The 16,587-nt window shown below is 34.8% G+C and overlaps 1 protein-coding gene across 7 annotated transcripts; it reads left to right on the top strand.

Moving 5' to 3' along the window:
• The first annotated feature begins 2,040 nt into the window (after positions 1 to 2,040).
• LOC113712896 (type IV inositol polyphosphate 5-phosphatase 3) lies at positions 2,041 to 14,710 on the top strand. Of its 7 annotated transcripts, none has more exons than XM_027236522.2 (13): positions 2,041 to 2,195; positions 2,602 to 2,722; positions 6,131 to 6,195; positions 6,276 to 6,429; positions 6,569 to 6,643; positions 7,602 to 7,674; positions 7,806 to 7,910; positions 8,074 to 8,935; positions 10,479 to 10,663; positions 11,393 to 11,501; positions 12,096 to 12,235; positions 13,419 to 13,652; positions 14,249 to 14,710. In XM_027236522.2, exons 3-13 carry the CDS (start codon positions 6,163 to 6,165, stop codon positions 14,286 to 14,288), a joined length of 2,010 nt encoding a protein of 669 aa, XP_027092323.1. In that variant the 5' UTR covers positions 2,041 to 2,195; positions 2,602 to 2,722; positions 6,131 to 6,162; the 3' UTR covers positions 14,289 to 14,710. The 7 variants fall into 7 exon arrangements, with proteins under 7 accessions (XP_027092323.1, XP_027092325.1, XP_027092322.1 ...); XM_072067625.1 differs by having other exon boundaries at positions 2,049 to 2,195; positions 2,471 to 2,722; XM_027236524.2 differs by lacking the exon at positions 2,602 to 2,722 and having other exon boundaries at positions 2,042 to 2,195; positions 6,321 to 6,429.
• Positions 14,711 to 16,587: the final 1,877 nt, after the last annotated feature.

Below are 16,587 nucleotides of genomic sequence, written 5' to 3'. Positions count from 1 at the left end.
GAATTGAGCAAGATGAACGTCAAGTTAAACGAACATGATTGGTTAGTTCTTGCCACGAAATCTCCTCCAGTTCAAAGACTAATTGATCCAAACCCCGAAAGTTGTACGCGGAATGAGGTCAAGAAAACATAATAATATTGCTTACGATCGAAGCATGCATGCATAACCATAACCATAACCATCCCTGGATTTTTTTCATGACTAAGGGAAATTCACTGGCATAGATTGTGGCCTTCTTGGATGGTAGCTGGAAACTCCGTGGACTTTTTGGTAGCAATGACAAGTAGCCATTTTTGACTTGTCCCCTGATTTTTTATTTTTTATTTTTGTCAAATCATCTTTAAATTAAGCACGAGTTTCACGAAAAAGAAGTATTTTGCTCATGCCGTGCTAAAAAAGCACTTATGCCCTAATACAGTTGATTTGTTATTTCCTTTTGCTTTGATAGAATAAACTATGTAGACTTTTTTTATTTGCTTTTTCGTTATTTGGTTGTGATTAGTGATCGTCATTTATCACCAAAGCATCAAGAAGAAAATAGCTTGATGCTTGTATATCTAGATTGCAAACATTTTTTCCTTTTTCCCTCTAAATTATGAACTTTTATTAGCTGTGATGGTATGAAATTACACAAGATAATGGCCATACACCTTGAGCTAGCTATTAGAAGAGTAGACAAGAAAACTTTTCCAACTTGCCCAAATCAAATGGTTAGGAAAGACGGGGTCTTGTGTAGTTGCTTGCACTCGCCCTAGGACTCTCTAAAGACCAGATCAATGGAATCCATTTGTTCAATTCTACAGGTAAGAAAAGATAAAATCACTCTAAAGACCAGATCAATGGAATCCATTTGTTCAATTCTACAGGTAAGAAAAGATAAAATCAAACAAGCTTCACTTTTTCACAACCCACAAGTATTTGACTTCTATTTTACCACTTTTAATTTAATGAGAACTAATTCTTACCATCCACAATTACGTGTTAAAGAATCATGTAGCACCTTTTTTTTTCCTTTGGGTAAAAAAAAAAAAAGGTTTATGTTGGTTTAGTTTCGATTACCCTTACGAGTCAGAATATATTCCCAAAACTATAAATTGCTTATAAGGACTTTTATAGGTGACTCAGTACTAATACAGTTTTCACATCAAATACACGACGTTTTGTAAAAAAAAAAAAAAAAGTCTATCATTACCAATTGAATCAATTTGTACAGTCAAGAATCATGTACTGTGATGCTTGTAAATTGACCAATGTGTCTTAGTAGCATTGGAGAAGCTTTATTTGTATATATTTTTATTAGTCTTGCAGTTGAGAGGTTCACCGACTTGCTGGAAAATATATTACTTCAACAATCTTGGGGGCAAGCAGGGTCGCAGGTTGCCTGTCTTGCAGCCACTATTAACAGTTATGGACATGATATTGAGACAAGAAGATATATTGCAACATTCCCTCTTGCCTGCAGAAGTGGTCTTTCGCTGCATGATTGATTATATAAAACGACAACTGCTTCCTCCAAATTATCAATACACTATCCCAAATAATAAGAAAATGTCGAGTGAGTGTTACACATAACAAGTGATTTTCACCCTCAAAAAGCTAAATACCAAGCTATTAACGTTCATCTATAGCCAATAATTTTATGGTCTATACTGAAATTTGGACGATCGATTTATTTATTTATTTTTAAAGTGAAATTGCTTGTATCCACTTGTACTGGTTCTCTTGGCCAGTTAGCCACAACTCATGTACCCATTTCCTAATTGCCAGTTTGCAACTACTTTTCCAAAAGCTGAATTGTTAAAAAGTGACAATATTATCATGAAAAAAGATAAAAGCAAAGAAAAGAAAGATATTTCACCGCAAATGAGCAAAAAAAAAGGGCACCACTTAGGTTATTGCACAAGAACATTGTAGCCACATGGTAGGTTTAGCAAATCCCTGAAAAAACTGATTGAAAATCTAAACCATGAATACGCGTGGCTTAGCGTGGTTGGATATAGATGATCTATAAATAACGTGCATGTGGAGTCTCCTGCATTGAAAGCTCATTTGACTATTTTATGCATACAAAGCTGCCTTCCTTCTTCAGTTTCCCAGCATCAAGAATCAGCCGCCATTGAAGCAGAAGTCCAAGCATCTAATTGCAGAGGTCGCTAGGGTTCAAACCTTCCACTTTAGTTCCTAGAGTTCGAAAGGTAAGTTCTGTCTTTACATTACATCTGGACCAATATACTGAATATATAAGTAAAGATACTGATTTTAGGCTTTTAGCACTTTATGCAGCCACTTTGTTTAATACTTCCTTCTGATCAGATTCCTTGTTGAATCTTTGCTAGCTTTTATCTGACTGTGTACACGCAGTCCACACACAGTAGACCTTTCTGGTTGTCTTTTTGACAAGGTTTTTTCATTGTTTAAACCCTTTTCTTGATCGAGATTGCCTTTCACTTTTCCTAATCCCGATTGGCAGTGCTAATTCTTTTAACACTATCGACTTCCGAGAGAGAGCTTCTGGATTCATCACCTTCTACTATAGGAAAGGATAAGATGGCTTGAATAAAATAAGGTGTTTATACAGTTCTGACAATTTTGCTCCCTCAGGACAACTTCCTGTGAGCAAATAGGGTAATTGAATCACCATACGTTGGTTTGAAGATTTGTCCAAGAAATTTTGACCAAATTAAGAAGGCAAGCTTTTCACTCATTTGAAGTTATCTTATTGGTGAGTTCTTCTGACCCCAGTTGGCTATAGTAATTAGGTTACTTGTCCCCCTGATATAGGTTAAGAGTTAAAGACAATGGAAGGAGAACTAATAAACGACAACAACAATATATGAAGTCATTTGTCATGATTAAATGTTTCTTGATTTCGTGTGTTTTAATCTATGATTGCCTGCGCATTCAATAGTGTTTAGTAGTATGTAGTTGGAATCTGTACATTCCTTGTGTATATAAGCTTCAATATTTAGTGATCAACAAAAATAAACTTTGTGCAAAAATAACATATATATATATTCACACATACATTCATATATACATATATTCTGTCTCCCAAAATGAGCTTTTTGATATTATATTTTCAAATGGGTTTCAAATGTTACAAAAGGGTTTAAAGTAGAAAAGCTAAGTGACATTTTTTAAAGTTTTGGGGTGTCAAATGAAAATGTCAGAAACCTCGAGAGAGGTTTCTGAAATTTTCCCAAAAGAATCAGCTTCCAGTTGTCAGCAGTTCACACAGTAAAAGGTACATCAGATTATTCATGTAGACCTTTGGGCCCTTCTTGTGTTCCTTCAATGATCAATCCTTCTAATGGCATCCAACTTGTGTAAATAAAATCTCTATATTGACCGTGTTTAAAAATTAATTCCTTTCATGTTTGAAAGCAAAATCTTGAATCGTTAGCTAATTAAAAGAGATAAAGGGGTAATTCCTTTCATGCTTGTGTGTATGTATGTATGTATGTGTGTGTGTTTTCTATTACTTTTATTTTTATTTTCGTGTTGAACTAGACATTTCAATTTTTTGCACATTTTTAATCCTACAATTTTATTAATGAATTCGCATGTATGGTGGAGCAAATGTGATGAACACCACCACCTTGTTGTTCCGAATTCACAAGCATCAATTTATACTGAAACTCAAATAAAAGGCAATTTATTCTTCCTCTAACTAGACTAACACAAAGTTTTGCTCATAAATAACCTCCATGTCTGGTGGAAAACAAGGGTTACTCTTTCATAAATTCTTGACTTCACGGTGTCATAACTATCCTCTTCTTATTAGTGAATCTGTAAACCAAGATCTGTAGACTTTGACATAACCTTTATTGTAATATTTTGACCATGAGTAACACAGTAAAAAGGTAAAGGGGGCAATTTTCCTGGTCAGATGGTTTAGGTCTGGTTAGGATTGAAGTTTATCACAAAATTTTTTTTGACATTTTTCGTAACTAGATTTTTTAAACACTTTTTTATCTCACATATATCAAATCATTACAGTATATTTTTCCTACAGAAAATCCAGAAATAGCGCAGTTTGCGGCCATACCGCCTAACCGTATTGTGTTGAATATTCCAGCATGACACCATTATTAGTAGATCACTTGACGGAGTGGAGATATTCTTCAGTGGAATTAAATTATAGCCAATTGCCATATGCATATTTCTACCATCTGTTTAGGCATTAAATTTTTATATTCAAGTGCAAGTCCATTCACAAAACCAACTCTTTTCTCCCACCCAAAAAGAAAAAAAAATCAAAAGTATCATTCCTCATGTTGCATTGAACTTTTACACACTGGCTATGAGTTTACACCATTTACAACTGCTTAAAAGTGAGAACATCCGCATTTTTTTCCTGCAAAATTTGCCTAGTAATTATTTAATTTCTTCAATTTTTTATTGATTTTTTATAAGTAAGAGGCATTTAATTTCTTCGAGTGATTCAAGAGAAGTAAACGAGTTAACATGATATAAAATTAAATCCTCATGTTAGAAGAGGAATCTATGTATTCCTTTGAAATTAATTTATAATGACTTTGACCGAGTCAAGCTGCTGAATTATATATATATATAGACCCACTCTCAGAATCTTTTTTTGTTCATAACCTATTTATGAAAAGTCATTGTAATGGGGTCTCAGCACAACAAAAAATACAAGAAAACAGAAGTGCAAATTGACCAAACTCTTCTTTTTTTTTTTTCTTCTTCTTCTTCTTTTAATTTCGAAGAATTTAACCCCAAAAAATTAAAAAGAAAAAAAAGGGTGTAGAAAAATGGAGATAGTATGTCTGTTTCGTCACCAGTTGGTTGGTTTTGGCTTTTTATTAGGAAGTGGAACCCTCCATCATTATCTGCGATTTTACATTATTGTAGTTTAAGTTCTGGACCATTACACTTTGCAGTGTTATAGTTGGAGAAGCCCCAGTTTCGTTGTCTCAACCAAAAGTGGTTTCTTTTCAAGTTATCACTTTCCAGTTTTCACTTGCATTTCTGGCACTTTTTTTTTTCTACTATAATCCATTTTCTACATATATTGAAAGTTGAATTGAAATAAAGATTAAAAAATCAAAAGATGATCATTTTCAGCTTTGTGTCTTTCACCGCTACTTTGGAAAATGGTCCAAACATGCTTGCTTAATGGATTTTGTCTGGATATTCTTTTTTTTTTTTTTGATAACTTGGAGGATTAATTGCCTTCACCTTAAAGAAATAAAAATCGAGATTCCTCGTAATTATACATATATTGACAAAAAAAATAGAAAAAATGGAAAGCACATAAACATGCTAGTGATTTATGGCATCTTTCTAGTACACACATTGATGTTTGCGCATGGAATTAGTGCCACTTTTCCAGTTTCAACTTAGTTGTTTATATAAATTTCTTCTACCTTCACTTGACAAGTGAGATTGGCATCGGATAGTGACCCAGAGATCCGTATGCTTTCAGTTGATTGAGGATTAGAAAAAGGCATACAATTGTTTCATCAGTACTTATAGAACTAGAAATTTTAATTTAAGGGGGCAAAATGCATGTACATATGAATTTTTGAAGCAACATAAAATTTTCTAAATTTTTAGGGAGGGGGCGCAAATAATATAAAATACATGAGAACTTTTTAAAATTTTCAAAATTTTAAAAGGGAAAGCATGATAATTTTCTAAAACTCAGCTAGTTCAGTCCTTCCACATAATACACCACCAAATTTTTTTTAAAAAAAAAAAGAAAGAAAGAAAAAAATTTCAAATTTTTGTATTTCTATTATTGTATACACATGACATATGCATTAATTACTTTATGGCCACATTTCACATGATTCCTGCCCTAAATCAAATTTTCCCTCCGTGTCATAATTAATCTCCACCTCACCATTTTAATCAAAATTTATTACCCCTAATCTAATCCACTGCCATCAATAATTAACCCAAAAATTGAAGAAATTTGAATAGTCAAACTTTCGCACCGTCCCGTTCGTATTTAAAAAAAAAAAAAAAAAAAGGGTTAGGCGTTAGTTACTTTAGTTAATCTACCCGCCATCCCATAACTCTTCCCTCATTCTTTTCCTTGGTTCTTGCTAACATTTTTACCTCAATTTTACCCTTTTTTTTTGTTTTTTTTTTCATTCCATAGCTTTTTTTAAGTTCTTCATTCAATTCTTCAAAATGAGGCAGAGTTCAACCCGTCGTCAGCAACAGGTACTTTACTGTGTGTGTGCGTGTTTATTTTTCTTGATTTTTTCTTCTTTTTTTTTTTGACTTGAGAAGAAGATTTGCAGAGAAGTTGGGCTGAAATATTGTGTTTCGGTTGCACCTGCCTGCAGCTTTTCTGGGGTCGAGTTGTGATGCGAAAATGGCTCAACATTCCGACTAAAGAGTCCGATTACAGCGCCGATACCGAGTCTGATTCCGGCTCCGACGTCTCAGACGATGGTTAGTGTTTTTTTTTTTTCCATTGTTTTCCCATTTGCTGAATTGCTCCAAATTATGATTTTCATATGTGTGGGTTCTTTTTGTTTTTTGGTGGGGTCATGGCCTTATAATTATTTTTCTTTAAATAATGTTGTTGTAGAATTCTGTGACTGGCCGAGGAGGGAATCAAGGTTTAAGGATGATAGAGGTGGACAAGTTCAGCTTGATGCTAATGGTAATATTCTAAGTTGCTGGCAATAGTAGTCCAAAGTTCAGATTTTGACTTTTCAGCTTTGATGAACTTTTATGCATCGTTCCCTTTGAGCTTCTGGTAACGTGAATGTTGCCCTTTTGAGCTTCTGATGACTCTAATGCTGCTTTGAGAAAGGTCTTGAGCTGGACTTAGTGTACTCTTGACATCTTTATGCATGTGATTTGGTATTAAATTTGTTGATCGTGTGATAGGATACCAGAAAAGTTATATTGACGCCTTTACGTAGATTAGGGATATAATTAGCGTATATGAAGTCTGTTTCTGAACTTCTGGAGAAGCTTCTTAAGGTAACAGTTAGTTACTTGAAATATTCTATACTGTGCAGTAGGAACTCCTTGAAGCTTTTCAAAAAAAAATTTTTTGGTACAAAGAAGAAATGTACTTTGTTGGGGAGTATTGGGTGATAATACTGACCAGGAGACTTGTTTTGATGTTATGAGAAGAATTCAGGAAAAGAAAAAATGACCGAATCACAGTTGTCAGAGTACAATAGATCGTTTGTCATCTTCATGTGTGATGAATTTGATGGTAAATGTAAATACAATTGGTAGCCCAGTTTAAATTGCTCTAGGGGATTGTACAGGCTAATGAATCCACAAATTCTGTAGATTACACCCAATATGAAGTCTTGGCATTTACTGTTTTCTTCGAACGGCTGTGTTTGGCGTTGCTGGATTGTACTGTTGTAACATCCAAACAGCTTTTGTTGCGATTGTTTCTGTAAAGGCTGTTAAACAGGAAACTTCTAGTTAAATGGAAAAAGGACAAAAAAGGAAGGAAAATTAATTGATTCTATGTTCAAGGTTACTCAATGCTTATAATCAGTTAGGTCATTTTCTTTCAATTTCTAACAGTTATCTTCGATTAAAGTTGTGGATTTTTTTCCTTTGCTCACAATTAAGATACGATTTGTCTCCAGATGCTCTTCCCACGTTAAGGCGACGCAAGTCAGAGACATTCAGAGCACAATATATAAATAAAAAGGAAATCAAGTATGTTCCCTTGCATAATAAGATCAAATAAACTCATTGGTGCTGAATTATCTTCTCAAATGGATAAGCTGATCTTAGAATAATTCACTAAATACTCATGCAATTTTTCTCCCTATGGCTTTGATGTTTAGAATATGTGCCGGTACATGGAATGTTGCTGGAAGAGTTCCTCCTGATGACCTAGACCTTGACGGTTGGTTAGATCTCAATGAGCCTGCTGATATTTATGTAATTGGGTAAGTTATCGATGGATTTGTCCTTTCAATGCCTCTCCCTGGATCCGCGTGATCTCAATTTATGTGTCATGTTCATTGGTTGCTTGCTGCTAGAGCTTCAGTAATTATCATGGAATTACATTACTCTGTGAATCAGATAACTATACAACCTTTCCTTCCCCAGATTTCAGGAGATTATACCACTAAACGCTGGAAATATCTTTGGTGCTGAAGACAGCCGACCTGTTTCAAAGTGGGAAGATATCATCCGCCAATCTCTTAGTAAAATCCAAGCCAAGACTAAGTTTAAATGCTTCAGTGATCCTCCTACTCCTTCAAGGTTTAAGCCAGCCGAAGATGCCCCAGATATAGAAGATGAAATCATTCTTGAATCTGACAGTGATGGAGAGGAGGAAATCTATCCCGTAAATGATGAAACCAGTGGTTTTGATGGACACATGGTTGGACCAGTCAATGAAGAAAATGAAGCTATGAATGCAGATGTTTCTTTCTACAGCCATAAGAATGATTTCTCAGCCATTGACCAAGATTTGGAGACACAGTTTTCTTCTCCAAAAAAGCTGGATAGGTTGAAATGCTTTAGAACAGAAGATAGTGAAGAAACTGAAGAGCCAAATAAGCAGTTCGACCGTAAATTACTCAGAACCCTGAGTGGAACAGAAAAAATAGGTTTTTGCTGGCCAGAGGCACCTCTTGATCTTCTGTCTCAGCATCTTTTGGAGAGACCTAATTCTTTCAAATCAATGAAGTCATTCAAAGCTTCAAAATCCTACAGAAAATATAGTTCTTTGAAGTCTGGTATGAATATTCAAAATAGAAAACAATCAGATGCAGCTTTGCTTGCGGAACTTGACCTTGAATTCTTAATAAAAAGAAAAAGAAGGCCAGCATTTGTGAGGATAGTAAGCAAACAAATGGTTGGAGTTTTCTTTAGCATATGGGTCCGGAGAAACTTGCGAAAGCATATACATAACATAAGTGTGTCGACTGTTGGTGTGGGTGCAATGGGATACATAGGTAACAAGGTCTGCTTCTGGTCAAATGTTGACTTACTTTCAATAATTCTTCTGCATTCACTACCACATTCTCTTATCATTCCCCTTGTGATAATTTTAGAATATTGTATGATGATCTCTATTTTTGTTGCTACTCATTTGCCATGTCATGCTTTAGCAATGTGTTGATCATAGTAAAACATGCAATGTTATCTGTCTGCATGTACAGATGGATTAGTGGCATTCAGTTTCACATGGCATTTGCAAACTATTTCAACTGGAGTATGATTACATTCTTGCTACATCCCTTTACTTTTGGATCATTTTTTGGCTTAAATGCACCAGAATAGATGAAATTAGTGTGAGGCTTTATGCCATTGGGCCACTAGCCCAATGGTTTCATGCTTGTTGGACTGATCCAATGTATAGGGGTCATGAGTGACACTATGCAGCCATCCCTGTAGACCAAAAAGTATGCTTAATACAACAATGACTTTGTCAAGAAAAATACGAGGCTTCTTGTATTGGCTTGAGTAAGGACTTTGAGCTCATGATATTTGACAGGAAGCGATTAATACTTTTGTAGTGTTCTTACTAGAGTTTCATCCATCAAGTAGTATTGCAGTTTTATATATCTTGTTTTACCTGTACTAAGGAGTAATATCCACTCTTAGGCCAAGGTATCTTTGGGGGAGGATGGGTGTGGAAAGAAGCATTTAAACTTTCTGGGAGGAAAACATAAGCTTGGATATCAATTATTCTGTTCAACTTGTTGCTCCGATAATTATCTGGCCGAAATTTTGAAAAGCTGACCTATTCTGGTTTCTTTTATTCCTTTTCCAGTATTAGGTAAGTGTTTCCCTTGATGGGAGTTTCGATGATATGTGTGAATGAAGAAGCATGGATTTTCTTGATATTATACATGTTATTTATTCTACATTAGTTGCTGCGTGGCTTCTATAGTCTCAGTGAGGGTGCAAGCTTAACCTAGGAAATGGGGATTTGGGCACCTTGTGCATCTTCTACTTGGCTGAGTTATTAATTTAAGTCATATAAAATAAACATCGACTTCCAGGGATAGATTTTTTCTCCACTTAAAATCAGTGTTTGGGTTTTCTTTACTTTCAATTCAGTGCGGCCAACATGCTTGTTACTTGAACCTCTTGAATATTGTGGTTTAAATTGCTAATAAAATGCAAGTTTAAATCCTTTAGGGGTTTCGCAAGTTCATGTAAACCTTTCAGTAGATAATGCTAGTATCATACATAGGTTGTAACATACTATCTCAGTAATAACCTTGATGGTAATATCTTGTCAAATGGCATAACAACACCATGTTGGATCACTTTTGGCTTGGTAGTTGAAGTGAACCAAACCGACTTTCTTCATCCACATTTTCATTTTTCTTTGTTTTCTTGTAATCATGTTTCATCCTCATGTGAAATAGATACATGAGTGCTTATGGATGCAAATGAGTGTTAAGAATAATCTAATTAGTTGGTCAATGTCTAATGTCCTTCATTTAATTAATCACATGTAAATCCTAAACTCTATTAAAACTTTTTTCCTTCAGGGATCAATATCAGTTAGCATGTCTGTATATCAGACACTCTTTTGTTTCGTGTGTAGTCACCTGACGTCAGGTGAGAAAGAGGCAGATCTTGTGAAAAGAAATGCTGATGTGTACGAAATACATCGCAGGACGCATTTTAATTCACATTCAGTTATGGGCCTACCTAAAAGCATTTATGACCATGAGTAAGTGCTATGCATTTATTGATGATTTTTTTCTAACTTTTTCTTGTGTTGTACTACTTTACTTTCTCATGAAATCTACTAGACTTCTTTCTTTCTCTCTGTGTTTTTGTTTCTTCTTTATATTATTCTTCTTTGTGGTTTTGAGGCCCAAGAATATTGAATTTCTCTTTAACTTTTTCTCTTCTTGTTAATTCTCTATATCTTCACTTTAGTTCGTAACAGGGGGAAAGAAAAAAGGAAAAAGAAATTTAACTTCATATGCACCTGTTGGATGGCAGAAACTGGGTAGCTAATGTCTTCAAATATAATACGACATGAAGTAACAAATGTATGTTGCAAGATGGTTTTTGCATGGTGATGCTGCATATTATTTTGCTCATGCACTATAAAGAACTATTCAGTTGCTCTTGCCCTTTCTGTAGAGCACTAAAATGGCTCCATTTTCTTTTGAGTTGTAAAACCTGGACATTAAATGCATGTGCTGTTTTATGAATCTGGTGAAAAGAAACTGATGTGTTAACAGAAAAGACTACTTACTGCTCAATATGTATATTTCTAGGATATCACGTCTTTTGCAGCTTTCACGTCAATTTTTCCGGTAAAATCACCTAATACCACATGCAATCAAATATGTTCTACTTGATGCCCATTCTGTGCTTCTTTTTAATTCTTCATTCTTTTAATACCGCAAAACAAATCAGCTTATTACTATTTTTTGTTTCCTTCCAGGAGAATCATATGGCTGGGTGATCTAAACTACCGCATCAACTTGTCATATGAGACAACAAGACAGCTACTCTTGAAAAAGAACTGGTCCAATTTAAGAGAGAGTGATCAGGTAAAGTTGTACAATTCATGCTGCATAATGACATAAGTGAACTATTGGATGTTCCGTCCTTTGCATAACAATATGATTTTGCCTGTGATTAATATGGATATATATATATATATATCCTTTTGAATTATGCTTATACCTTACTTATGATTTAAACAACATTGACATTTAGGATACTATATCTTCAATAGAAGGGACATAAACTTTAACTAAAGCTGGTGCTTTGTGTGTCTTAATGAGAAATTAGGGTAATTTACTTTACCATCTATTGTCCACTTCTTGTAGTAATCGCTAGTGCTATAAGGAAAAGAAGAATAATGTCTATTGCTTTGAGGTCTGTGGTATTGGTGAAAACTGACAAATCTACAGCGTCACTTTGGTATGGCTGAACAGAAAGAAGAGTTAGGAGGGATTTCCATTAGTAAATTGTGAAAGATGAATGGATCACTATCTTTAAGAGCAATGTTAATAAGTTCAATAGCATAACTTTTGGTGTAGGTTGACTCACAAGATAGTCAGTTGCAACACCAATAGAATCCTGTGTCACTTTGTCAGTCAGTATATGTTTTAACCATTTACATCTTCATCTTTTGGCAGCTTATCAAAGAGCTGAGGAAAGGTCGTGCATTTGATGGATGGTCAGAAGGTATCCTGACTTTTGCACCAACTTATAAATATGAGATCAATTCAGAAAAGTACATTGGCGATGATCCAAAAGGAAGACGTACTCCCGCATGGTATGCACTTAAAGTTCTATCTATCTAATTGCTTTGGTTCTACTTTTACTAAGAATATCTTTGTGGTTGTAATTCATTGATATTAATTGCTTCCAGTTAGATATGTCCTCTTCTGATAACAGATGCACTCAGTGCACCACTGAAAGGTTTTACATTGTTTAGCTGATCATCAGGCAATTGTTCATTAAATTAATATCTATCCCTGTTTAGACACCGTATCCTTGGAGGATAAGATGCAGAGGGTTGTGTATCCGTTTAATCTGTCTCCTGTTCTTTTCTTTTTAATTTTCACCTCCTCGTCCTTTTAATAAGCATGGCTATGGACATGGGGTAAACATAAAAGAAAGATGAATTTGGGATGATGATATACCAAAGTTGGGTCTTTTATGTGCTCTGCAGTAAATCCTTTTCTCAATAACACATTTTTTAAGTGCCATAGAAGTGCTCAAAAACAACTGCAATGCATTGCAACAGCATGACATGCTGGCTTTATTGGTCTGCAAATGATTTAATTGCCAATTTGGGAGAAGGAATTTCATAAAGAGTTACAGAGCCGGATCATTGTCTCATTATAGAAGCAATAATCAATTTCTTTAATAGAAAATTGTTTGTGTCAAAATAAATATATCAGGAATGTTCATGATAGGATGAGACGTGGATATAGCATAGCACCTAGAATAAAAGGGAGATATCACATCAATCAGCTGGATACACATCATTTCTGTTTGGGGAAAAAGCATATAAGTAGATAATTCACATTTTCCTGCCAAATTCAGCTTTGGTCAACATGCTTATTTTTACCATTGTGTATGACTTCTCTTTGTTAAAAAATGTGTCTAAATAACAAGAGACCTGTTAGAAGAAAGTTTATCCTATTAAGTAATGTAGGCACGCATATTTTCACTTGCTCACATAGAGTGTCTCATCTTTTTAAAGTTTTCATTGTTTATGTGTGTGAATTGTCAAAGATCATGCGGCAGTTAGCTCCGAGCTTCACTAGCTTGTAAGTTTCAAGTTCCTTGCCTTGGTCAACAACTATGTAGTACATACTTCTGAGGCTAGCTTGGATATATTGACCTCCTATCCTTAACCTGGCTTTAACATGTAGACTGAAACCATTGTGCAAACCTCTCTGGATTAATTCATTTTTCAACCTTTGACTTTCCTATATTGGCTTCTCCAGGTGTGACCGAGTACTCTCATTTGGAAAGGGCATGAGGTTAATAAGCTATAGAAGGAATGAGATTAAGTTTTCAGATCACCGGCCTGTAACTGCCTCTTACATGGTTGAAGTGGAGGTATTTTCTCCAAAGAAATTGCAACGTGCCCTCACTTTCACTGATGCAGAAATTGAAGAAGAGCCCATAATCTCAGATATGAGTGTTGATAGAGGAATGAGCAGACTAATGTGGGAGAGGTAAGTACTGCTGCACATCCTATATGATTTATTATTGACTATCCCCATCAAATATCTTAAGCTAATAAAAGAGAAAGTAAAGTATTTATTTATCCCATGTGGGCATGTTTCTGTTCCAGTAAGCCCAACACATGACCAGGATTATTGACCCAGTTATCTCTCTACTATGATGCCTTATTGCATCGCATCCTCAATTGAAATCTTTTACTCTGTAAAGAGAGTAACAGAGAAGAACCTGATTGTATAATTATATTTCTCTATATATCTTTTTCTTTCACAGGCATGATGGTCTGGGCTTATTCCACATTTGTTTCTCTAGTTTCACCCATTTTTGTATCATTCTGATGTTTGTCCTCTTAAAAAGTCATCACGTTGGATTCGTACGTTGGAGCTGTACTCATTACCAAATAAAGCTATTAACTGCTCTTTTCTTCAGTTTTATTCGAATGATATGCCAATTTGCACAAGAAACTTCCTTTCCTGATTCTGGCAACTGTAGTCTGTCTGTATATAAGCAAGTCGTGCCATCAATGCGCGCTCTGGCGTTGGCAAATTGTTTTCTGTTTTCCTTCTCATGGTTGTATTTACCAATGCAGGATATCTCTTACTGGGGTCGATGAGAATAAGGCGCAATAGAGGTTGTTGAGTTATGTAACTCCCTAGTCAGCTATCATAAGCTACGTATATACCATATTCTTTTGATTCTTTTAACTGTGCAGTTAGAGGTCACATGTTTGTCTGTATATTCCTGTTGTCTTTTCAAGTCTTCCCATTCTATGTCAATATTAACCTCTATGCAGAGAGATCAGTCTTTTCTTCGTTTCTTAGCAAGTAGATGTGATTCTGCAGCTCCATTGTCATACCTCTTGAGAAATCATACGCAATAGGTTTTGAGATAATCCTGGTCTCTGCTAGAAACCCTGATTTTGACTGTCTGCTCTTGGATTTCCTTTGGCAATTTTTGTTGCTGTTGTGCAAAGCATAATCATGAGTAGAATGTACTTGCTATATTCTGCTGCTGCTAAAACTTAAAATCTAAGGCAAACTTTTCACTGGCACGGATTTTTTTTTTTTTTTTTTTTTTTTTGTGTCATTCTTTTCTAATTACTTGGCTTTGTTGCTTTCGTTGCAGACCAAAGTAAAATTGTGCCATATCACATCATTTCCAGATTCTAAAATGAACCAGTGAGGTTTTAGTTCTCAGCCCTGGTTGATAGATTATGAACTTGTAATTTACCTATGTTTTTTTTTTTCTTCTATTCAGTCACAGAAGAAAAGAAAGTGAGCCTACTATCAAAACTTCAAAATTATCATCCACCTCTTGAATTACAATTGGTCAAATTTAGGAAGGATTTGGGAAGTTTGTACATAATTGGTCAAAATAAATTGGTAAGTAGTACAATTTTGTGTAAATTGATGATTATAAACAATTTGTTGCACGTGATTCGCTCGATTTAGCTGTTGTACCTGTTACAATATTTGATGTACAATTACATTATATTATTGTACTCGTAGCAACAAAAGTGATGTATATGAGTAAAACACACCAGCCCCCATGTGAATGGGCTGGTGGTTGGCGCCTCTTCCTCGGGACCGTCAGGTCCTGGGGTCGAACCTCCGCAGCAACATCGGTTTCTCCGTGCATCTAACGTGCTAGGTCTGGTTAGGGCGCTGGGCCGGACCGAAGTGGGATTAGTCGGGCCGCCTTTACGGACTTGACCCGGACACCCACTCCGTTGACAAAAAAAAAGAGTAAAACACACCAAAAATTTAAAAATAATCAGATGGATGGATCCAGTGGTACTAAACACAACAACACCGGCATCCAGTCCGTACAAGAGTGGTACTTCTTTTGAAATTGAAAGTTTATATTCAACGAGCATTCAACAAGATATTAACTGTGCCCGATTTTCCTCGCTTCTATTCTATATTCAACGAGAGCATCTAACCAATATTATCTTCTAGTGTTTACGTTTTCTTCTTGTTTTCCTTTGGGCTCTCGTATGATGCAAAGCTAATTTTTTTTTTTTTTTTTTATCAATCTGAATAAGCACAATATTATCTTTCTATTATTTTATACATATGGTAAAAATTTGACAATTCCAAACAAGCACCACATGTTGTAACCTTTTGGTGCAAAAAAAAAAAAATTCTCTCTTAATTGTGCCATTTGTACGGACACAATTATTATTCATTACAGAATCACCAAAAAACCGATTTAGATGTTAACTGACCATGGCCATAGTAACAACTATAATTAGTTATTTAGTGTAAAAAGGAAACATATATTAGGCACAAAATTCATATTTTAGCCTCTGAAACGTAAATATTTTGTCGAGACAATGTAAATGTAATATTTTAAATTAGTTTTTACAAATAAAAATTTAGTTTTCATAAACTAGGAAATTTTAGTAAACAATCAAATTCTGTTACTATTGCTCATGGGTATGCCATTTTCACCTGTGTGAAAAAACCCGTGGACTCGTATTATTAGATAAACTAGTGATAAATGCACACTCATTCAACGTGTGTGTAATAAAGAAATACATAATATTTATAGCGAATGAATTTTATGTACAAATTTTTAGTGATAAAGAAAATTTTGATTTTCTAAATTATTTTGATAAAATGATTGTTATGTTGGTAGTTACTTAAGGGTGGTTACATTAAAAACAATATGCTTAAATAGTAAATTAAAACATGCTTATGGGTAGTTATCTTAACCACAAGTGTTTAGGTAAGTAAAGTAAAATTATTGAATAAAATGCTAAGGTTGAATATAGATGAGAATGAAAGTAGTTTCCATGAGAATGAAAGTAGTGACACTAAAATGTTTATGCCAAACCATTTTCTCTGCCTTTATTGAATATAGATGTCAAACTTTTTTTAGTATAAACAATTGGCTTACAATTTCTTAAGTCAGCCGTGTAGCTGA

This window comes from Coffea arabica, chromosome 10e, assembly GCF_036785885.1.
Source record: "Coffea arabica cultivar ET-39 chromosome 10e, Coffea Arabica ET-39 HiFi, whole genome shotgun sequence".
Taxonomy (NCBI): domain Eukaryota; kingdom Viridiplantae; phylum Streptophyta; class Magnoliopsida; order Gentianales; family Rubiaceae; genus Coffea; species Coffea arabica.
This window is presented reverse-complemented; position numbering and strand designations above follow the sequence as displayed.